General features: G+C 42.6%; 2 protein-coding genes across 3 annotated transcripts in view; both read right to left on the reverse strand.

The window, feature by feature from the left end:
* The window catches only part of rabgap1 (RAB GTPase activating protein 1), a 53912-nt gene extending 52456 nt beyond the window's left edge, over positions 1-1456 (reverse strand). For both annotated transcript variants that reach the window (XM_030767374.1, XM_030767373.1), the window contains exon 1: positions 1373-1456. The gene's annotated coding sequence lies outside the window, so the exon portion shown is untranslated. The remainder of the gene's footprint in view (positions 1-1372) is intronic.
* A 4519-nt stretch (positions 1457-5975) lies between these two features.
* On the reverse strand, positions 5976-17073 carry rc3h2 (ring finger and CCCH-type domains 2). Its single transcript, XM_030767375.1, has 18 exons — positions 16843-17073; positions 16534-16661; positions 15148-15416; positions 14552-14727; positions 13177-13377; positions 12741-12873; positions 12497-12615; positions 12267-12379; positions 11622-11906; positions 11304-11504; positions 10625-11024; positions 10114-10242; positions 9483-9647; positions 8347-8560; positions 7808-7892; positions 6864-7041; positions 6546-6679; positions 5976-6255 (listed from the first exon to the last, which is right to left on the reverse strand). The coding sequence occupies exons 1-18, from the start codon at positions 17071-17073 to the stop codon at positions 6120-6122; spliced, it is 3297 nt and encodes a 1098-aa protein (XP_030623235.1). The 3' UTR covers positions 5976-6119.
* Between the last annotated feature and the right edge of the window lie 482 nt (positions 17074-17555).

Raw genomic sequence — 17555 nt, forward strand, 5'->3', positions numbered from 1 at the left:
GGGCAGCAAGCTATATGAGCCACACAAAATTGTTGTCAGTGCAGTTGTCATGGTCAACTCCAACCTACATACAGCGTGAAACACTCCCTCTGTCTAAAGCTGAGTTGGTGTTTCCTGCAAATATTTACACATGGGTGCATGGTTGAAGCAGGTGAGGGTGTGCCAACACCTTTATTTTCACCTTGCTCAGTCTCAGGTGAGTTTACCCACTGAGCTTTGCTGTTACCATAACGCCTCTAGAGCAGGCTACAGCTTCGGACTGACACAAAAGAACATGTACCTAACATGTCATGGTTATCGATCCAGTATAGGGTTTGCTGTTCAAACTATAGATCAAAACCATAATAAACAACAAACATAGCTGGTTAGCTCTTATCCGTCGTCCTGACGATGACAATAGATCATCTGCTCTCCCCATTCTATCATTACACATACAGCCAAGACGTAGAAACTTGACGCCACTGACAACGTCCATAGGACTACGGAGTGTAAAGCAGAATTCTAATAACACAAAACAACACTGCCATCAAGTGTGTCAGTCAAGTTTATGTGAATATATTGGTGTGGGGCCATGCTGAGATACGCTTCATTTTGCGTGCGCACCGAGAAAGTAAGTTATTCGTTTGTACCAAGACATTTTTCTCCAATACCTATGAGTACAATAGATTGAGAAATGCATTCTGCGGTGCTATGTCGTATGGACACTTGCATGCACATAGCGTGGATGTGTAGTCATGCACTCTTGACCATGCAATTGTACAAGACAGTCACGTTAACTTACATAGCTAGATAAATACACCCATGTCATGTAATGGTAAGTTAAATAAATCGGTGGCACTTTAACTTTCATTGACAAGGTCGCAACTACCAAGTACCAGGACCGAAACGATGTAACTGTCGGTAACGAATAAGTGGCTGGAACTTATTTCGCAAAAACACGGGGCGTAATCAAAGACTCCAGTAGCAAGCTAGCGATATGACTGCATATCAGCCTAAGCTAAGCCGTTACTACGGAGTTAGCATAGCTTGCAGAGAGAACTAATATAGCTAGCAATGAACTTCACATTGAAATGAGTATACACGCTGACCGAACAACTGGCGCAGCTTGCATGTAAAAAGGGTCCCTTGTTCACCCCTGGAAGATGAGTCATGGCGTGCACTGGCGTTCTGTTACACATAAGAATCGGAGCAGAACAGTTCGGCCCTTCTGCCACTGACATTAGCTCAGTAGCTAACCAGAAACTGGAAAGCTAGCTGGCTTACTCCCCATGTACCTAACTGGTGTTTTAATAAGGCTTGAATATATCACTCACGAATGGGGCGTGCAGCTTAAATGTTAAGTACAAAAAGAGAGACATCCCGAATGCCTTACCTTTTTCCACAATATAATTTTAGTCCAACGAGGCTTATCATAACATCGCTCAACATTAGCCAGACACAGCACTCAGCTGCTGTAAACATAAACCAAACCCCGTCTGGACTGCGCATGTTCCGGATGGGAAAAGATTTTGGTTGGTGGGGTAGACATTAATGGTTAAGTTTTCTACGACGGTAAATCTGTGAACAGAAGAATGTAAACTGTCGTTTCATTTGAATATTTAGCAAACGTTTCACTATGATTAAAATCAAGTCGTTCATATTAGTCCATATTATGAATTAACTGGTGAAGCAGGCAACGTCCAGCAAGCGCATTGTTGTGTGGGACTCTCTTGTGTAGTACTGACGGCAAGAAATTTAATCCAAAAGGTTGCATTTAGGACATAATAGATATTGTGCAATTTTCCATATTAAGACTGTTCGTGTCAGCAAAGGATGAGTCAATACTCTTATCCTGAAAATCCTCTCATGCTAATTCCACTTTACTCATCCCTCAAGAGGGTAAAATGTGACCAAGCATTTGCAAAACATTGCAGGCTTTAGCAAGAAGAAAAAGATAACCGTAGCCAGGGCCACTTTCATTTTTTTCACTTTAAACACATTTTACAATGCTCCATAATGTCCCCATGGTAAACGCGTTGTGTCCCTGTTCGTGTTTCAACATTGCGTTACACAATATCCATTGTGAAGACAAGGCCTCAAAAGCTTCCTTCCCCCTCTGCTGAGATTTCTTTGCACTGTTTCATAATAGAATTGTACTGGGTTATTTAAAGTTGCCTTGAGAGAACTGTTATATTACTCATACCATTTGACATCATTTTTACAAAACTTCCCAGCAGAGGAAGAACATATGGGTATGAGTACGATATGACAGAAATATGATAAATAAAAATGCTAATAAAATGCTAATAAAACACTTGTGTGGTAGTGCATAATTGCAGTGCTTATGTATAATTTCAAGTGATCATGTATCATTTCAAGCCTTATTTCAAGTACAGCTACTAGAAATACATTTATAAATACAGTACATGTATGTACAGTACATAAATGTAATATTTTCGTCACATTTGAAGTACCTCAACAGGGTAACTTACATCATGAAACATACATGTTCAACAATGACAGGATCTAAAGATTTATACACGATTGTTTTTGGGTGGTAGGGAGGTGATAGATCTTTTCACCTTAAATCTCACACAGTGTTATTCTAATAAATCTACTGAGGAGGTCTTCAATGTTAAAATGTTGAATTACATTTAAAACTATATGAGAGTAAATGAAATTAAGGGGGAGGGGATCAGTTTATTTAAAGGAGGGTAAATATCAGCTCATAGTAGTATTTGCAGTACCTCAAAACGGCACCAGAGAGCATAGTACGCATCTTGAACAGACAAGAATAAAAAAATAAACACGCTTTTTGTTACTGTGTTTGTATTTATTACCTTAGCATGCATTTACACAACAGTTCCATTCATATCTGCCTCATGTCATCAGGCTACTCTTCAGAGGAATTCAGGCCTCAGTCAAGCTACAAGTGCAAGAACGAACAAAAAACAAGAAGAATCCACTCTGATATTGGCTACATTTCATTACGTAAACTGAACTCAATCCTGACTGGCATTGCCATAAGCAAAAAGGAAATCTCTTACAAGTGGTATTTCAAAAGAAAAATGCAATACAAATTTCTGTGAACATTTCTTTAAAAGATATTCTTTTTTTTATTTTTAAAGAATCTCTCTTGGTGACATCATTTTATATATATATATATATATATATATATATATATATATATATATATATATATATAATCTCCATATCCTCATATTTAAATATAGTTGAATATATATCCTAAAAATGTGCAGTAAGTCCATCTAATGATGGCTCTAGCTGTATAAAATGACGGATGTGTACCATCTTTTATTACATTTACAATTCAATCGAACAATAGATTTGCAAAGAAAATGTCTAATACAGACGTAAAAATATTTAAACATCAACTCTTTGATCAGTTTAACTCTTTGATCACACAAGTGACAAACAGGCATATATTCCTGACCATCAGACCTGCCAAACTCTTGCGGCTCAGCAAAAATTGTAAAATTCAAAAGCAATAATAATAACAATAATAACAATAATAATAATAATAATAATGTGGTTTTGAAAAGCAAACGTAATTGCTGCAGGCAGGCAAACCGCAGTACGAGCCATAGCCACACAGTGGGCATGTGCAGAACACTAAAAGCGCCAGAGTGTTGTATCACAACTACGCAATCATTGACCCTATCGCCAAAATAATATGGACAGCATGCATGGCCCGGGTTGAACTGATGGGGACAGAGAACTCCCACTATAAGACAGCAGAGATGGGGTGTGAATGGGATTCAGTGTGTGCAGTGAAACTACTGCAAGCTGTGAGGTCAAGTTAAATGACTCTCTTCTGGAATAATTACACAATTATTCCTCCCAATTCTGCACCAGTAACAAAGAAAGCAGCAAAGAAAATATCTTTTTAAATTTTTTGTATGAATAAGCTACATTGAGAAAGATTAACTGTGTGCGTGTGTCATGTGTGTTCAACCTTGACAGTGCTTAAATTGCAATCAGTAGCTTAGCGACAATGGATCTCCCCTGAGGGGTTGCAGAGACTGAGCCTGGATTCTGCCACCCCCTGCTGGTATAAACATGAACAGCAGGAGGCAGAGTGAGCTTTGATAAGACTACCAACCGGATCATGACCAAGACGTTAAGAAATTCCTTCCCCCCAATATATCATTCATTCATTCATTTGCATTGTCTGACTTTTAAAAGTTACAAAAACAAGGACAGTTCGTATTAAACCATTTTAACAGTCTTATACTTAGCGTTCACTTTTTTCAATTTATAATTCATGTAAACATATTTAAAGCAACATGTGCACACATCTTAAGCTGGTCCAGTTTGGGTGGGGCAGTGATCAATCTCAGTGAAAGAAAGTTAAAAGCAGAACAATATTTAACAAATCATTGCTAGGCAGGGATGGGTGGGGGGGTATGCACTGGCCATGTTCTCTCTGACTTGTCCACACTGTCTCCTTATTACAAATTAAAAAATAAATCCTATTATAAATAGGAGAGTTTCCCACACACTGTAACACATAGCATCAACTCCCCAGTTCTCTTCACCCTCTCAGGAGAAGACGGCAGAAACAGAACATTCAGTGCACAAAACAGCAGTAAGATGGCACTGACCCTTTTGGCCAATGCCGGAGTCATCCTCATACTCATGGTTTTTATACCTAATGAACCATACCAGTTTACCTGCAGGAATAAATCCTGTTCAGATGTGAATGCTGACGGATGAATTAGTTAAATACTTAAAAAAAAAAAAAAAAAAAATCAGAACAAATGACCCAAAAAAATACAGCTGTATGAGATCCTGATACAAAATATTCTGACCAACAACTTCACAGAAGTTAGTGATGCTTCTTAAAATAAAATGGGGGCGGGGGGGCAATTTAACAAAGAAACGGAGAGGAGAGACAGTTTGAAATAGTATTTGCTCTGATTCTGTGCTGTCCTGCGGTTGAGCTAACACTAATGATCAAACGAAACAAAGAAATGCTGACGTGACATTTTCCATGCCGCACATGAGAACTGTCAAATGTGGGTTATTGTCATATGACCTTCCAGAGCAGTATGTTTCCCAAATACATAGAGCACAAACACACATCCTTAAGCAAGACAATAGATGCAAGTTCTGTCCAGAAAAACAAACAAACACACACCAAAATAGTCTTATTTTACCTGTCAAACTAGTTTGGTGATGATTGTATCACAACATGAAATGATAAACCTTCCACATCAAGGTATTCTCACATGATTTGTGAAATGCAGAGAGCTTACTGTCTAACACTGCTTTCATGTTTGAAAAGACACATAAGTGGAGGAAAAAAAGGGACTGATTTAGATTGCTGGGAAATATTAACAAGCGATTTAAAAAAAAAAGCACAACTGTTGTGTCTTTTTTTTTTTTTTTTTAAATGGCATCAGTAAATTTCTACAGACTTTTAACCGCCTGTTAAGCTGCCTTCTCTCAGAGCATGTATATAATATTGTCCCGACATAGACAAGTATTACACAATAAACAAGGTGCCTGCATTAACTAACAAATCATATTTCAATAACCACAAGCATCCTGGGAGTGAAAGGAGTCACTGACATGCAGATATCATTCCAGTGGCTAAGACTACACAGTATTGTTAAATGGCACACTAGCAAAAAGCATTGGAACTGCAGAGCACCTTGGTTAACCTCAGCTACTGTAAACATTTTTAGGAGTAATAATAGCTATAGAAAACTATCGGCTCTATTATTGGTCTGTTTTAATGCTTTGATACTTGAACCAATTTCTCTACTGTACTTTTGAGTATAGATGAGCTAAGGCCTTTCACTAAGTCATAAATGTATTGGTGAGGGATCTCCCTTATGAAATATGACACCCATGAATAAAAAAAAAAACACCCAAACAAACAGAGAAAAGAAACAGTCATGAAAACTTTGGGGGGTGATACATGCTTGCAGGGCACTTATGGAGAGAAATATGAAAGGCTTTTTGCTGAGTGGGAAGTTGAGAGCTCCTCTTGTTCTGTTCTTCCCCAGACAGGGCAAATCTACCTGCTGTCCAAAAAGAAGGTGGTGTTAATTTGATGCTCTTCACTTTACTCTATGATGCTCAAACATGAAGGGAGTTGGTTAATGGAGCACTCAGCTCCCATTGAGCAGCATCTCAGCCACTGGACTGGGATGAGCAGTATCATCTGCCCTGGGAGATCCTGTCTTCAACGCCAACTTCCCCACACTGAGACCCCCAGAGACAAGGCCCCCCGGAGAGAGAGACTTCCTGCAACACAGGCACACTCAGTGAGAATCTGAAAAAAGATGAGGCAAAGCCTGTGTTCAAAACTACTATATAATCAGATGTACTAAGCTTTGTACTAAGATTTCAATGATGAGTTCATGCTAATAAGCATAGAAGTAAAGCACTAGGAACACAGCCAGTCTCTAGGGACCAGCCTTCCATTTGAACAAAACCCCTTTAACCAAAAGAACAAACAGTGCGGTAAAAGTGATAACCTAAAAGTTGTGACGGAAAAATTACCGAAGAACTGTGAACTTTGTGTGACAACTCACCTGAAGGCCATCTTTTTCAACAAGTGGGTGTCCATCCTGTCAGACAGGAATTTGTCAGACTGTGACCTTGCTGGGTTGTTGAAGGGCGTGGAGAGGCTGTTGCCATGTGAATGAGTCCTCGAATCAAGAGATTCCTACAGAAACCATATGGAGAGAATTCAAAAGAGAGAGGAAAGACAAAAATACAAGGGAAGGGTACAGAAAGATTGAGGGGGGGGGGGGGGGGGCAGGATATTAGTGAAGAAGAAAGCATATTCCTGATACATCTGATTTCTGTGGCTGATAGCCTCTGATCAGAGCTGGTATCAAGGGTACTACCTCATGCTTGTGTTGGGGTGTGTCTGGCTCTTCCAGTTCCAGAGCGGACAGCTCTAACTCAATGTCAGGTTCAGGTTCAGTCTCCAAACGGTCAGCACGCAGGAGCCCCGAGCCCTGCTTCACCCCTGAACTGTAGGAACTCCTCTGTGCTGGCAGCTCCACCACTCCTAGCTGATCACTGCATCACCACATATACACGAACACACACACACACACACATTCACAATAAGAAATATTAAGATTTTGGAATGACAGTACACAATTTCACTCTCGCTCTGCAATTGACCTGTACACGCAATAGCATAAAGGTGTGCGTTGTCTGGTTTGGAGTTCTCAATAAAATATTGAATAAGTGTGTGTATACAGTTTTCAGTCTCGTGTGTCTGTGCGTGTGTGAGGTATAAACACTCTGTGTTGATGAATCTGGAGATTTAAGGCTGTGGTAAGATGGGAACACACTGTTTGCTGTAATACACACAGAGCTTTGCCAAAGAACATGAGGAGCCCTGAACTGAGCCCACTGATGCTCTATTTTTAGACCAGAGAGAGGACAGGGAAGTAACTGCAGCATAACACAGAAGGGAGAATGAAGTAGGAGGCAAAGCTCAATGCTCTCCTTGCAATCACATAATGTACAAATTGGGTCAAATGTAATTTCATGTGATTTACATATAACTTAGAAGTGTTTGGAGTTGTAATGTGGATATGTCTGAATGATTGTTTTTTGAGTAAACAGCCCCTAAAAACACTTTTTGAAACATCTGAGGCATCAAAAGACTTTAAAAACAAAAAGGGATGTGCCCAAACAGAGCCAAGAATCAAAGGCCTAGAAGTGTTAGGTGGCAACTAAGAGCTGGTGTTAAATGTTTCACTGATTTTCATTCCAAACCAAATTAGCGCTGACAGTTGGCTTGCTTGAGGTTGGGATAAATAAGCTATGTTACCTCTCTAGGAAGCTGGAGTGACTGGATGAATCAGACCCTCGTGGGCCCCACCTGTAGTCATTGTGACCAATGTGAGGGCCATAATCTGTGAGGAGGTAACATAAATCCAACATTAGGGAAACGTTAAAACAACATTAGCATATCCTCTGCACCACAACAGCAAAAAAAAAAAAAAAACCCTCTCAACTTCACATAGGGTGTGAATGCTGAGAGCCAATGTGCTGAGTCCTGAATGAAGATGAAAGCATACATTCATTTATATTCCCCTTCTAATCCTATCCTAAATCAAAAGGATTAAGCACTGCCAACACCCCACCTCTCTTTATTCTCTCTCTCTGTATTTCTTTCTCTGTCTCTCTCCTTTTCTCAGTAGGTTTTCTAGAATGTTCTGCTCAGCTCTCCAGTTGATAAGTTTTCATGAACTTACTTCATGAAAAACAATTAGTTTTCTTAATTGACACACCATACACTAATCACTTCTAGCATTATTTGCATCCATATCGTAACGCTGGTTTTGCCGCCTGGGCGTGGCCGCTGACCTCTGAAGTTGCTAGGTGTGGTGCTTGCAGTGCCTTGTGAGGCGGTGGCCTGGACAGGGTCAGTGGTGTGATAGCCAGTGCGGGAGGCACGAGAAATAGCCCCCCATTTGGAGATAATGGGCCCCTCTCCAAATGGGATAATAGGGTCTTCATCTTTCAGTCGCCTATAAGGCTCCAAGACATGCAGCCAATGCTTCCCTGTACTCTCCACATCCTGACAAGAAGATCATTACACAAAAAATCAATAAGGCTTTGAATCACACTTTAGAGTCCCTATTGATGACAGTTTATGTAACTTTAGGTAGTAGTCAATGCACAAATATCTCCTGTAAAAGTGAGTAGTACCGATATACTGCTCTGTACTTAGTTACGTACATATTGTTTTTGCATTGATCTGTACTGATCAGCACTTAGTACCTCCAAGCAGCCTAAGGCTATGAAGCAGCACAATACAAAATTTAAACTGACCCACCCCAGTGCATTTTGAGACCATCAAAAGTTACTTTGAGGCAACGTGAAGTTTAAATTAGGGTATCTATGGCCCCCTGAGTAGCACATTTGGTTAAGGCACCGTCTAATGGTGAAAAGGTCCGTCCTACATTTGGGTCTCATGATTTGAATCCCAGCTGTGCCACACTTATCTGCAGAGACCAGAAGTCCAGAAGAACACTATTAGCCCAATCCCTTGTCTGGAAGTGCTGGCGAGGGTCTGTACCCTCCTTCTACTCAGCAGGTCTCGCTAACATGTGTAGCTGTACGGAAAGTCAAGCAAAGAGTGCTTTCCTCCTAGTGTGTTATATCACTTCACGCAGCGTAAAGTGTGTAAATAGTGTATGAGTGATTTGTGTCACATATGTCAAAGGAAACTGTGTTCTAGCTTCACTCACTTCGACTGAAGTGACTGTCATGCGAGGGCTTGCAGCATCTTGGATTATTGGTCATTCCAAATTACGAAAAGAAAGGGCGGGGGAAAAAAAACAAGTGATTTAAAAAGAAAAACCTAACGCTGTATAGCTTAAAAAAAAAAAAAAAGTGGATCTGAAGATGTGTGAATCATCTAACCATCCAGGTTAAATGAGTCTGTGAATCAGAGCGTGTGAATCAGCCCATAGCTGGTGCGGTGCAACTTTACTTACTGTGTGATGCTCCGAACAGGAGTGGGATGAGGAGCTGTGAGGTTCCGACTCAAACGGGCCAATGCATGGGCTGATGGTGCCACACGACCAAGGCGAGTAGTGGGCCAGAGTCTCGTCTCCACGGCACTTACAGCTTATACACGCACCACCTACACCCTCCGAGTGCTAGAGAGAGAGAGTGCGAGAGAGAGCGAGAGAGAGAAAGAGAGAGCGAGAGAGAGAGAGAGAAAGCTGTAATGAGCAATTTCATCTCTCCACCTCACACCCACTAACAGACAATGTGTGGATATATAAAGATTAACAGTGCATAGTGACTCAGTCTACCCTCAATTCTCCATAGTTAAATCTTCCTGAGTGCTCCCATACGCACAGTATTCAGGACACTATTGTTACTTACAATCCAACTGTTTACTTTTCTACCGTGCTTTAGGCTGTTGCACATTTTAAATAGCTGAACGTGTCACCTCCATAAAAGAAGCAACTGACATCGGGAAAAATTCATTAGTAGAATTTTCATAATAAATACATTTATGTTGATCCAAAAGCAGTTTTCAAAACAGATTATTGGACAGTTACAAGATACCACACGCAAAATGAGTTCAAACGCGCACACTGAAACACAAAGACGCACCTCTGCACAAAAGTCAGCAGTGAAAACTGGGCATGATTGGGATGGCCTGTTTACATTGCCATGATGATGTGACAACTGCTCCTGTCGAAAAAGATCGTCATAGCCAAGAGGAACGCGGCCGTATGAGTCCTGAAGAAGAAAAACAAAGAAGAATATTAACCCATTCACTGAAGTACAGGTCCACATGTTTGTAATAAATTCCCTAACTGTAAATGTCCATGGTTATTAATCAAAACTTCGTTGTATTATCGACAGGCTATTGGATTATCCCCAGTTATCTCATTATTGGTTGTTATTACGTTTTGGGTCTCTACACTAAGCCCAAAATGTAATAACCTTCCCAAAATGTAGTAACTTATTACATTTTGGCTGTTATTACATTTTGGTCCTTTACTCACAGTACGAGAGCATTTAGACCTAGGAACAAAACTTCAAGCTTTTAGAACAGCCAGACTTAAAGCAGTGAGTCTCTGACACAAAAGCAGGAGTGATAGGGGAACAGCGAGCGCACCCTGTGCAGAGCCGCTCTCTGCTCCGCTGTGCTGCAGTAGGGGCTGTCGAGGGAGTTGAAGCGCTCTCTCAGGGGAGGCTGGTAAACTGTGGAGTGCAGCACCTCAGGAGGCAGAGAGTTACTCCGGCCGTCCTCCCGCTGGTACAGCTGAGGCCTCCACACACGTCTGCTATCATACACGGGGGCGTAGGTGCTGTGGCCGTGCGACAGGGGTCCGTAGGGATGGGCTGGTCCAAAGGGCGAGGGCCCCAGGCGTTCCCGGGAGGGCAGTGAGGTGTGATGTTCTGAGTACGCCGGGCCCATCGCTGGGGGCATCGAGGATTCGGGTACGTTGCTAGAACGTACAAAACGTGCCGTGCATGGTTTATGCGGAGGCACTGAGGAGGAGGAAGAGTAGTAGCTGTCTATAAGGGCAGAATTGGCAGACAGATAAGAGGAGTGTCACACTGTTTGTACAAAATAAACAACTAGGCTAAGAGCAAGATTAAATAAGAATGGAAAAAAAAAAAAAAAAAAAAAACACCATCTGATACTCCACCCTGGTTCTAAGAGCACTTTACTTATGAGATTGATGAACAAATGTATAGACAAATATTCTGATAACATAAATTAAACATACTATAAAAAAAACACTACCCCAGGAATAGAAATGCTCAGGCAATATTTGGAATATGATCACTCACTAGGAGGCTGGTAAGGGGACAGTTCACATGGGGGTCGCGGCTCCTGAGAGTAGTAGACCTCAGGGTGTCCTCTCTGAGGGAAATGCCCATGTCTGGGCAGCACAGATCCTCCCTCCATCTGAGATCCTGAGGGGTGAGTGGACGTCACTGAGCTGTGGTTATGACTAACAGGAGTCTTTGGGGGAGAAATTGTTTTCCTAAGAGATGGAGAGAGTTGATCTTTACAGAATGAAATGGCAAATAAAATTCTTTAAAGCTGAAAACACCACGTTTGACAGATCCATTGAGTGACAGTGGAGATGACGTGGTAGTACCTCTCCAGGCCTCCAGAGGATGGGTGAGTGGCACCAGGAAGACCATTAGCGCCATTGGCTTGAGCTCTGGTCATTTCATCAGGTATGTCTCCACCTCTGGGAATGAGCTGAGGGGCTGGGGAACCTTCTGACACCAAACCTTCCTTCTCAGTGCCTTGCAGACCCCCAATAGTTCCATCCAGAGACAGAAGTCCTCCTTTGCTGTTGCCCCCTTTGGGCAGGATTGCCTGGGGCAGCAGGAATGACCTTGCTGCCCCATTGACTTTCTTATTTCTCATTCTGTACCTGGTGGGTGGCAGGGGGAGAGAGAGAGAGAGAAATAAAGAGTGAAAGAGGAGTATAAGAAAGGTTTTCAGAGCAGAGTGCATGGGCTTTACAGATAACAGCGTTCAGCATGTGACTGTATTGTGTAGGTGTGGGAGTGGGTGAGCATGAATAAGAATGAGACACCAAGAGTGAAAGAGTGTCCATGTGTATGAGTCTGCTTATGTGAGACTGTGCAGAGATATATTGCAGACATGGATGTACTTTTACATGTCAGTGACAGTGTGTGCACGCATGTATGTTTGAAAGAGAGAGAGAGAGAGAGAGAGAGAGAGAGAGAGAGAGAAGGAAAGTATGCATGCGCAGTACTTGTACACCCACTTTTCTAATTCATCCTGTGTGTGAGCGAAGGTGCAGTTGATCCCTCGCGGGCAGCCGCCTTGCTGTCGGAGGTCTCGGCACATGCTGGTTTTATATTTGCTATTGGGCTGAGGCTGCACAAGAGGAGAGAGTTGTTCTGAGACATTCACTAACAGAATATGAAAGAAAGCAAATGCTAGGCTGAGTGAAACCGAAGTGCGTTGAGTTCAGGGGAGTTTTTTTTAAGCCACCTGTGTGGTCTCGTGGCTCTTTTTGCTGAAGTTCTGGATGAACTCGACCAGACCGTGGACCACCACCTTCACTGCCAGCATCACGCGCTCCAGCTCCTCCCAGGAGGGCGAGGCTGCGTCTTTACACAAAAACAACCGCACACAAAAGAAGAAGAGGGAACCGTCACTTGGCTGTGATCTCAAAACTGCGGTATGTCTAAAGCGTAACTACAGTGCGTGAAAGCCAGCAAAGACATGGGCTCACCTGGGTTGTGGTCAATGTTGGCCAGCAGTTCTAGATGTGGCCTGAGGCTGTTGAGGTTGCCTGGATCTCCCGTCCTCTGTAGAACAATAGTCAGTTCCTGTACACTCTTGGCAAAGGATTCAGGTGACTGCAGCTGTGGTAATTAAATCAAGAAAATATAATAAGAACACTGGAGTAGCTGGCAGGTGAATCTAAGGCCAGAGATACGAGAACAGGAAGAATTTATGGCCTAAATAATTGATTGAAAGTGTAAAGTGACGATAGCTTGTTTAACAGAAAGTGCAGTTCATATGGTCTGATATTTCATCTAAAATCATCTGTATCACTGTCAAAAAGTGCATTACTGAAGACTAGAATAAAGTGGATTTGTGAGCAAGAGGTATAGTGTGGGAGTATGAGTGTGCTAGTGTTTACAATATGACACTCGTGGTAATACCTTGTCTATAATAGACTGCATGTGAGACTTGTGAACGAGATCGCCGTAGAGCAGAGAAGACCACTGCTCTGGTGAAATGCGTAGGCCGGCCTCCATGGCGATGTGAACAATCTGAGCATCGTGTTCGCGGCGCAGTGCCTCGTAAGTCCGGAACTCCTCCTTCAGCTGCATAAGAGAGGAGTCCTCATCCCGTTTGGTCACCTTACGAGGAGAGAGAGGAAGGGATCGGCGCATGCAGAGAGACTTAATACAGCACCACATCATTCTTCTATGGCCCATAGTATATCTCTTCAAAACTTCATCAAATGCCAAATATCCTTTCAGCTGCCATTTCACTAAAGTAGCAGCAATGTTATCAGTGAGCTCATGGCTAAGAGACAGAACATGCACATTTAGACACACTCTCTATGGTTTCTCAAATTGATTGTTTCATTAACTAGTCCACATGCCTGGTGTCATCAGACTCAAAAAAACTCAATATGAGATCAGATGTGAGAGAGCCAGAGCTCTCCCACTCAGAATCTGCCCTATGAGTAATCATCACTGACACCAAACTGTACACACTCAGAGACAAGCATGCAGAATTGAAATACACAAAAGCATAAATCATGCGTAGAGGTGTTACGTATGCGTGCATGTGTTTAGTTACTGGTTATGCCTGTAGGCAAGGGAGAGGTCTATTTCAGGACAAATGCTAATGAACTTGGCTCATCTAAAGCAGATAGCTCACATATCCTAATTAGCTTGTACCTGCTACCCCTGGCTACAGTACAAGATGATATTATGGCTGCTACACTATGTAGAGGGAGGCTGAGACTCCAGAAGCTAGGGCTGGGAATGACAGGAACAAGATTGGATTAACGATATTACTCTGTATACTGTGGATTTGGCTACTGAGATCTATGATTCAAACTGTGTCTTATGCTGCTACTGGCCAACTGGAGCAAATATAGAACACCAGTGCATTCTGGGAGAGTGGCTGGCATTCCTGCCCTGCCAACCATGCCATGTTTACAGGCTGATCCCCCTCACAATTAACACCAACAGGCTTTCTCTATTGCTGCTAAAAAACATCTTTGTGCACTAAAGAGAGTTTTTAACTGAGTTCAGTTATTATCGAATTAAACTTAAACTGATGTGGGAAATGTGGGATGTAGTCCAATTTGTAGCTACTCAGTTAATTTCAAATCCTTCACACTAAGCCACTTTAAAACTCCAGAGAAATATTCATACATAAATAATATCAAGTTACATCAGCCTACAGCTCCTTGGGGCTGCAGAAATAAAATCGTAAACAGAAGCGGTGTGTTTGCAGATGAGATGGTGCACTAGAAGAGCAGTAGGACTTTTCATACTGTGCTGGAACTTTTCATACCTTAAAGCAGGAGGCCCTATAGAGCAGCTGTACCACGTGCCCTATGCTGGTCTTAGAGGCCTGCGGGAATCGCGCCTCAAGCTTCTGCACCACAAAAAGCACCAGAACCTTCCGGGACAAGGCAGAACCATCCTCCAGAGCCAAAAGGACCAATTTTAGGGCATCCTCCTGCATGGCTGAGAGACGGAACATGTATGTTCACACACACTTTCTCTGTTTTCTTAAACGAATTGTTTCATTAACAGGCCCATATCTCTGGTGTCATCAGACAAAAGAAACTCAAAACGAGATCATGTGAGAGACACATTGTGCTCCCTCTCAGAATCTGCCCTATGAGTAATCATCACTGACACCAAGCTGTGCACACGCAGAGAAACACACACAATGACAAAGACCTATACTCTAATGACAGCATCTCCAATTATACAATCATGTTCAATTACGTATGACGAATCTTGGAAGTTAACAAAAGAAACTGCCATATATTTTTGGTTTTTCTTAGACATTGTGACTTGTGTACGTGTATATGCAAGTGTATGTGTATGAGCGTGTCTGTGGCAGGAGCGACCTTTGTAAATGAGGTCATCGGCACTCACCAGGCCCCAGGAACTGACATCCGCGTGCCCGCACGGCTGCCCAGAGGTTGGCAGAGAGCTGCTGGGGGTTCTGGTGTTGCAGGATGAGCTCAGTGACGGTGCGTTCACCCAGAGACCGGCACGCTCGCACCGCCCGCATCCGCCCCTCCTCCTCCACCAGCTGGCAGTTCACCAGCGTTACCAGTTTTCTCTGCATGGGCCGACTGAGCGCGCTCGGACTCAGGGTCACCATGCCTGTCGTGGGGGGGAGCATGCCAATCAGATGCCATCTATACACACTTCCACGCACACGTGTTGTTTATCAGAAACATTTCGCATCACAAAAAACATCTTTTATAACTGGCCCTTAATAGGTCACAAAGATAAGAGGAAAAATGGGTTTTTTCCCCCCCAACGTGAATGACTGAAAATTGCTTTCAGTGAGAGAGCTAGGGTGTACTGAACATGGCTTAGACAAGTACTTTCACTTCCTCAGTTTTACTACCCCCACTGAGAGGCATCTCTGCAATAAGAGAACAATATGGATGAACAGAGGTTTATGGTCAAAGAAATCTGGCACGCGTTCAGCTCCCGTCTAAAAACGGAGCTCATCAGACAGGAGTATTCAGAGCTTTAGCCCTGCTTTATCACCCTTCTGTTCACAGAGCGTGGAGAAAGACCTGAAGTGCCCCTGCTGCTATCAGACCAATAAAACAGTTACTTTAACCCTGAAATTGGCTTTCTACTCATAGGAGGGGCTACATGACAGAGCTCTGGGTTTACTGTGTGGTGAATGAGCCTTTTAATGGTCTACAAAGAGCCATTATCCATCTTAATAGACCCCAGCCGGACTACTCCAAATTAACTATGATGTCAGAGACTGAGGAGGACAATGTCATATCACATATCATCATATAAAAATTATTAAGAAATTATTGCTAAGAGGGTTTGTGATGCTTTAAAAAAAATATGCTTACTAGAACTAGTGAATGATGTTTTAAACAATTTGTATTTACTGCTGTTAATGACACTGAGAAATTCCCTTACAACAAGAGGTGTTACCTGTCAGATTGGATAAAGGCTCTTTAACAATGTTGACTATACTTTACCAGAACTTTAATGTAGACAGTGAAATTGTTATGAATTATTACAGCATTTCCTGTTTGTAGATTTTGTACTTTTGACGCCTGCTCAAACACAAACGTTCCAACCACACTAAATCACACACAATGCAAAACAGGAAATACTCAGTTCTTCTAACCTATGCTTCTTTAACCACCTAAAATGATAAAACAACCATGACAAAACACTGATGTAAAGAAGCCAATCTTTTTTCAGCCTACAGAACACGAGTGAATAGATAGATAGATTTCTTTCCCATACACACACACACACACACATACAAACTCACGCTTACCTTTTCCACCACTAATGGGTTTCAAGTACAGCGCCAGCTCCTCCACACACCTTTTACAGACCTCGTAATGTTCGCTGTCTGACACATTGCCCAGTGTCACGCTCTGGTCATCAGGTACCTGAAGCACAAACCCACAGTTCAACAACACAATTACTCAAATGACATTTTCTACCTACACAAACTTTACAGTAACATGATAGGGGAAGAAACAACACAAGAACGGTGGTGGCTCCAATCATTGCCATACTCATAGGGGAACCTCGTGTCGCTGATCCCCCTCCCATGTTTGGCCCACTCACCGGAGCGCCCACTAGCTGAAGTAGAGCACCGTTGACAGGCAGCAGGTCGATGTCGGTGGTGATGGTGGTCTGGTCAAAAGGGCAGGCTTTGCAGTGTAGTTTATGCAGACATGTCTTACAGACAGTGTGTGAGCAACCCAAGCTGATGGGCTTATGGTTGCTTGCATCAAACTCATTGTAGCAGATGGGGCAGGACAGGAATTCTGTACACTGAGCCGCCTGCACTGGCATCCTGTCACCTCCTGGGGCCACGGTTACACTCAGGGAGATCGCATTCCGCTACGCCCCTATGGCTTACAGACGGCTGAGGAAGAAAAGAGTCATTACATGTGTATGATTTATCGACAGCAATTTAACAAACTAACAAAGCTTTTTCCAAAAGACACACAAAAATGATTCAAAAAGAGTGTTTCATAAGGAGGGACAACGTCTTGACTATCTTTACTTTTGCACGCTTTGAGAAATGTATTGTTCTAGATGAAAAAAAACACACCCACACATACAGTGAAAAACACACGCACGCACACACACCCCCACCTCAAGCTGTGTGACGGAGCAGCCATTACCATTACAAGTTCCTGTTTACACAGTGACAGCATTAAAGCACAGATCCGACCCTGACTGACCCCAGTTTCATACGGTTGACAGGAAACAGTCAGATGGATCCTGAGTGGAACGATCCTATATTGGAGTTCGCAACCAATAAACAGAAC

This window comes from Chanos chanos, chromosome 3, assembly GCF_902362185.1.
Source record: "Chanos chanos chromosome 3, fChaCha1.1, whole genome shotgun sequence".
Lineage (NCBI taxonomy): Eukaryota > Metazoa > Chordata > Actinopteri > Gonorynchiformes > Chanidae > Chanos > Chanos chanos.

Coding starts and splice junctions, on each gene's coding strand:
- rc3h2 (XM_030767375.1), bottom strand. CDS start 17,073: ATGCCAGTGCAGGCGGCTCAGTGTACAGAATTCCTGTCCTGCCCCATC. Junction 11,505..11,621: donor TCCTCTGGAGGCCTGGAGAG/GTACTACCACGT, acceptor TCCATCTCTTAG/GAAAACAATTTCTCCCCCAA. Junction 8,561..9,482: donor CCTGTTCGGAGCATCACACA/GTAAGTAAAGTT, acceptor TCTTCTTGTCAG/GATGTGGAGAGTACAGGGAA.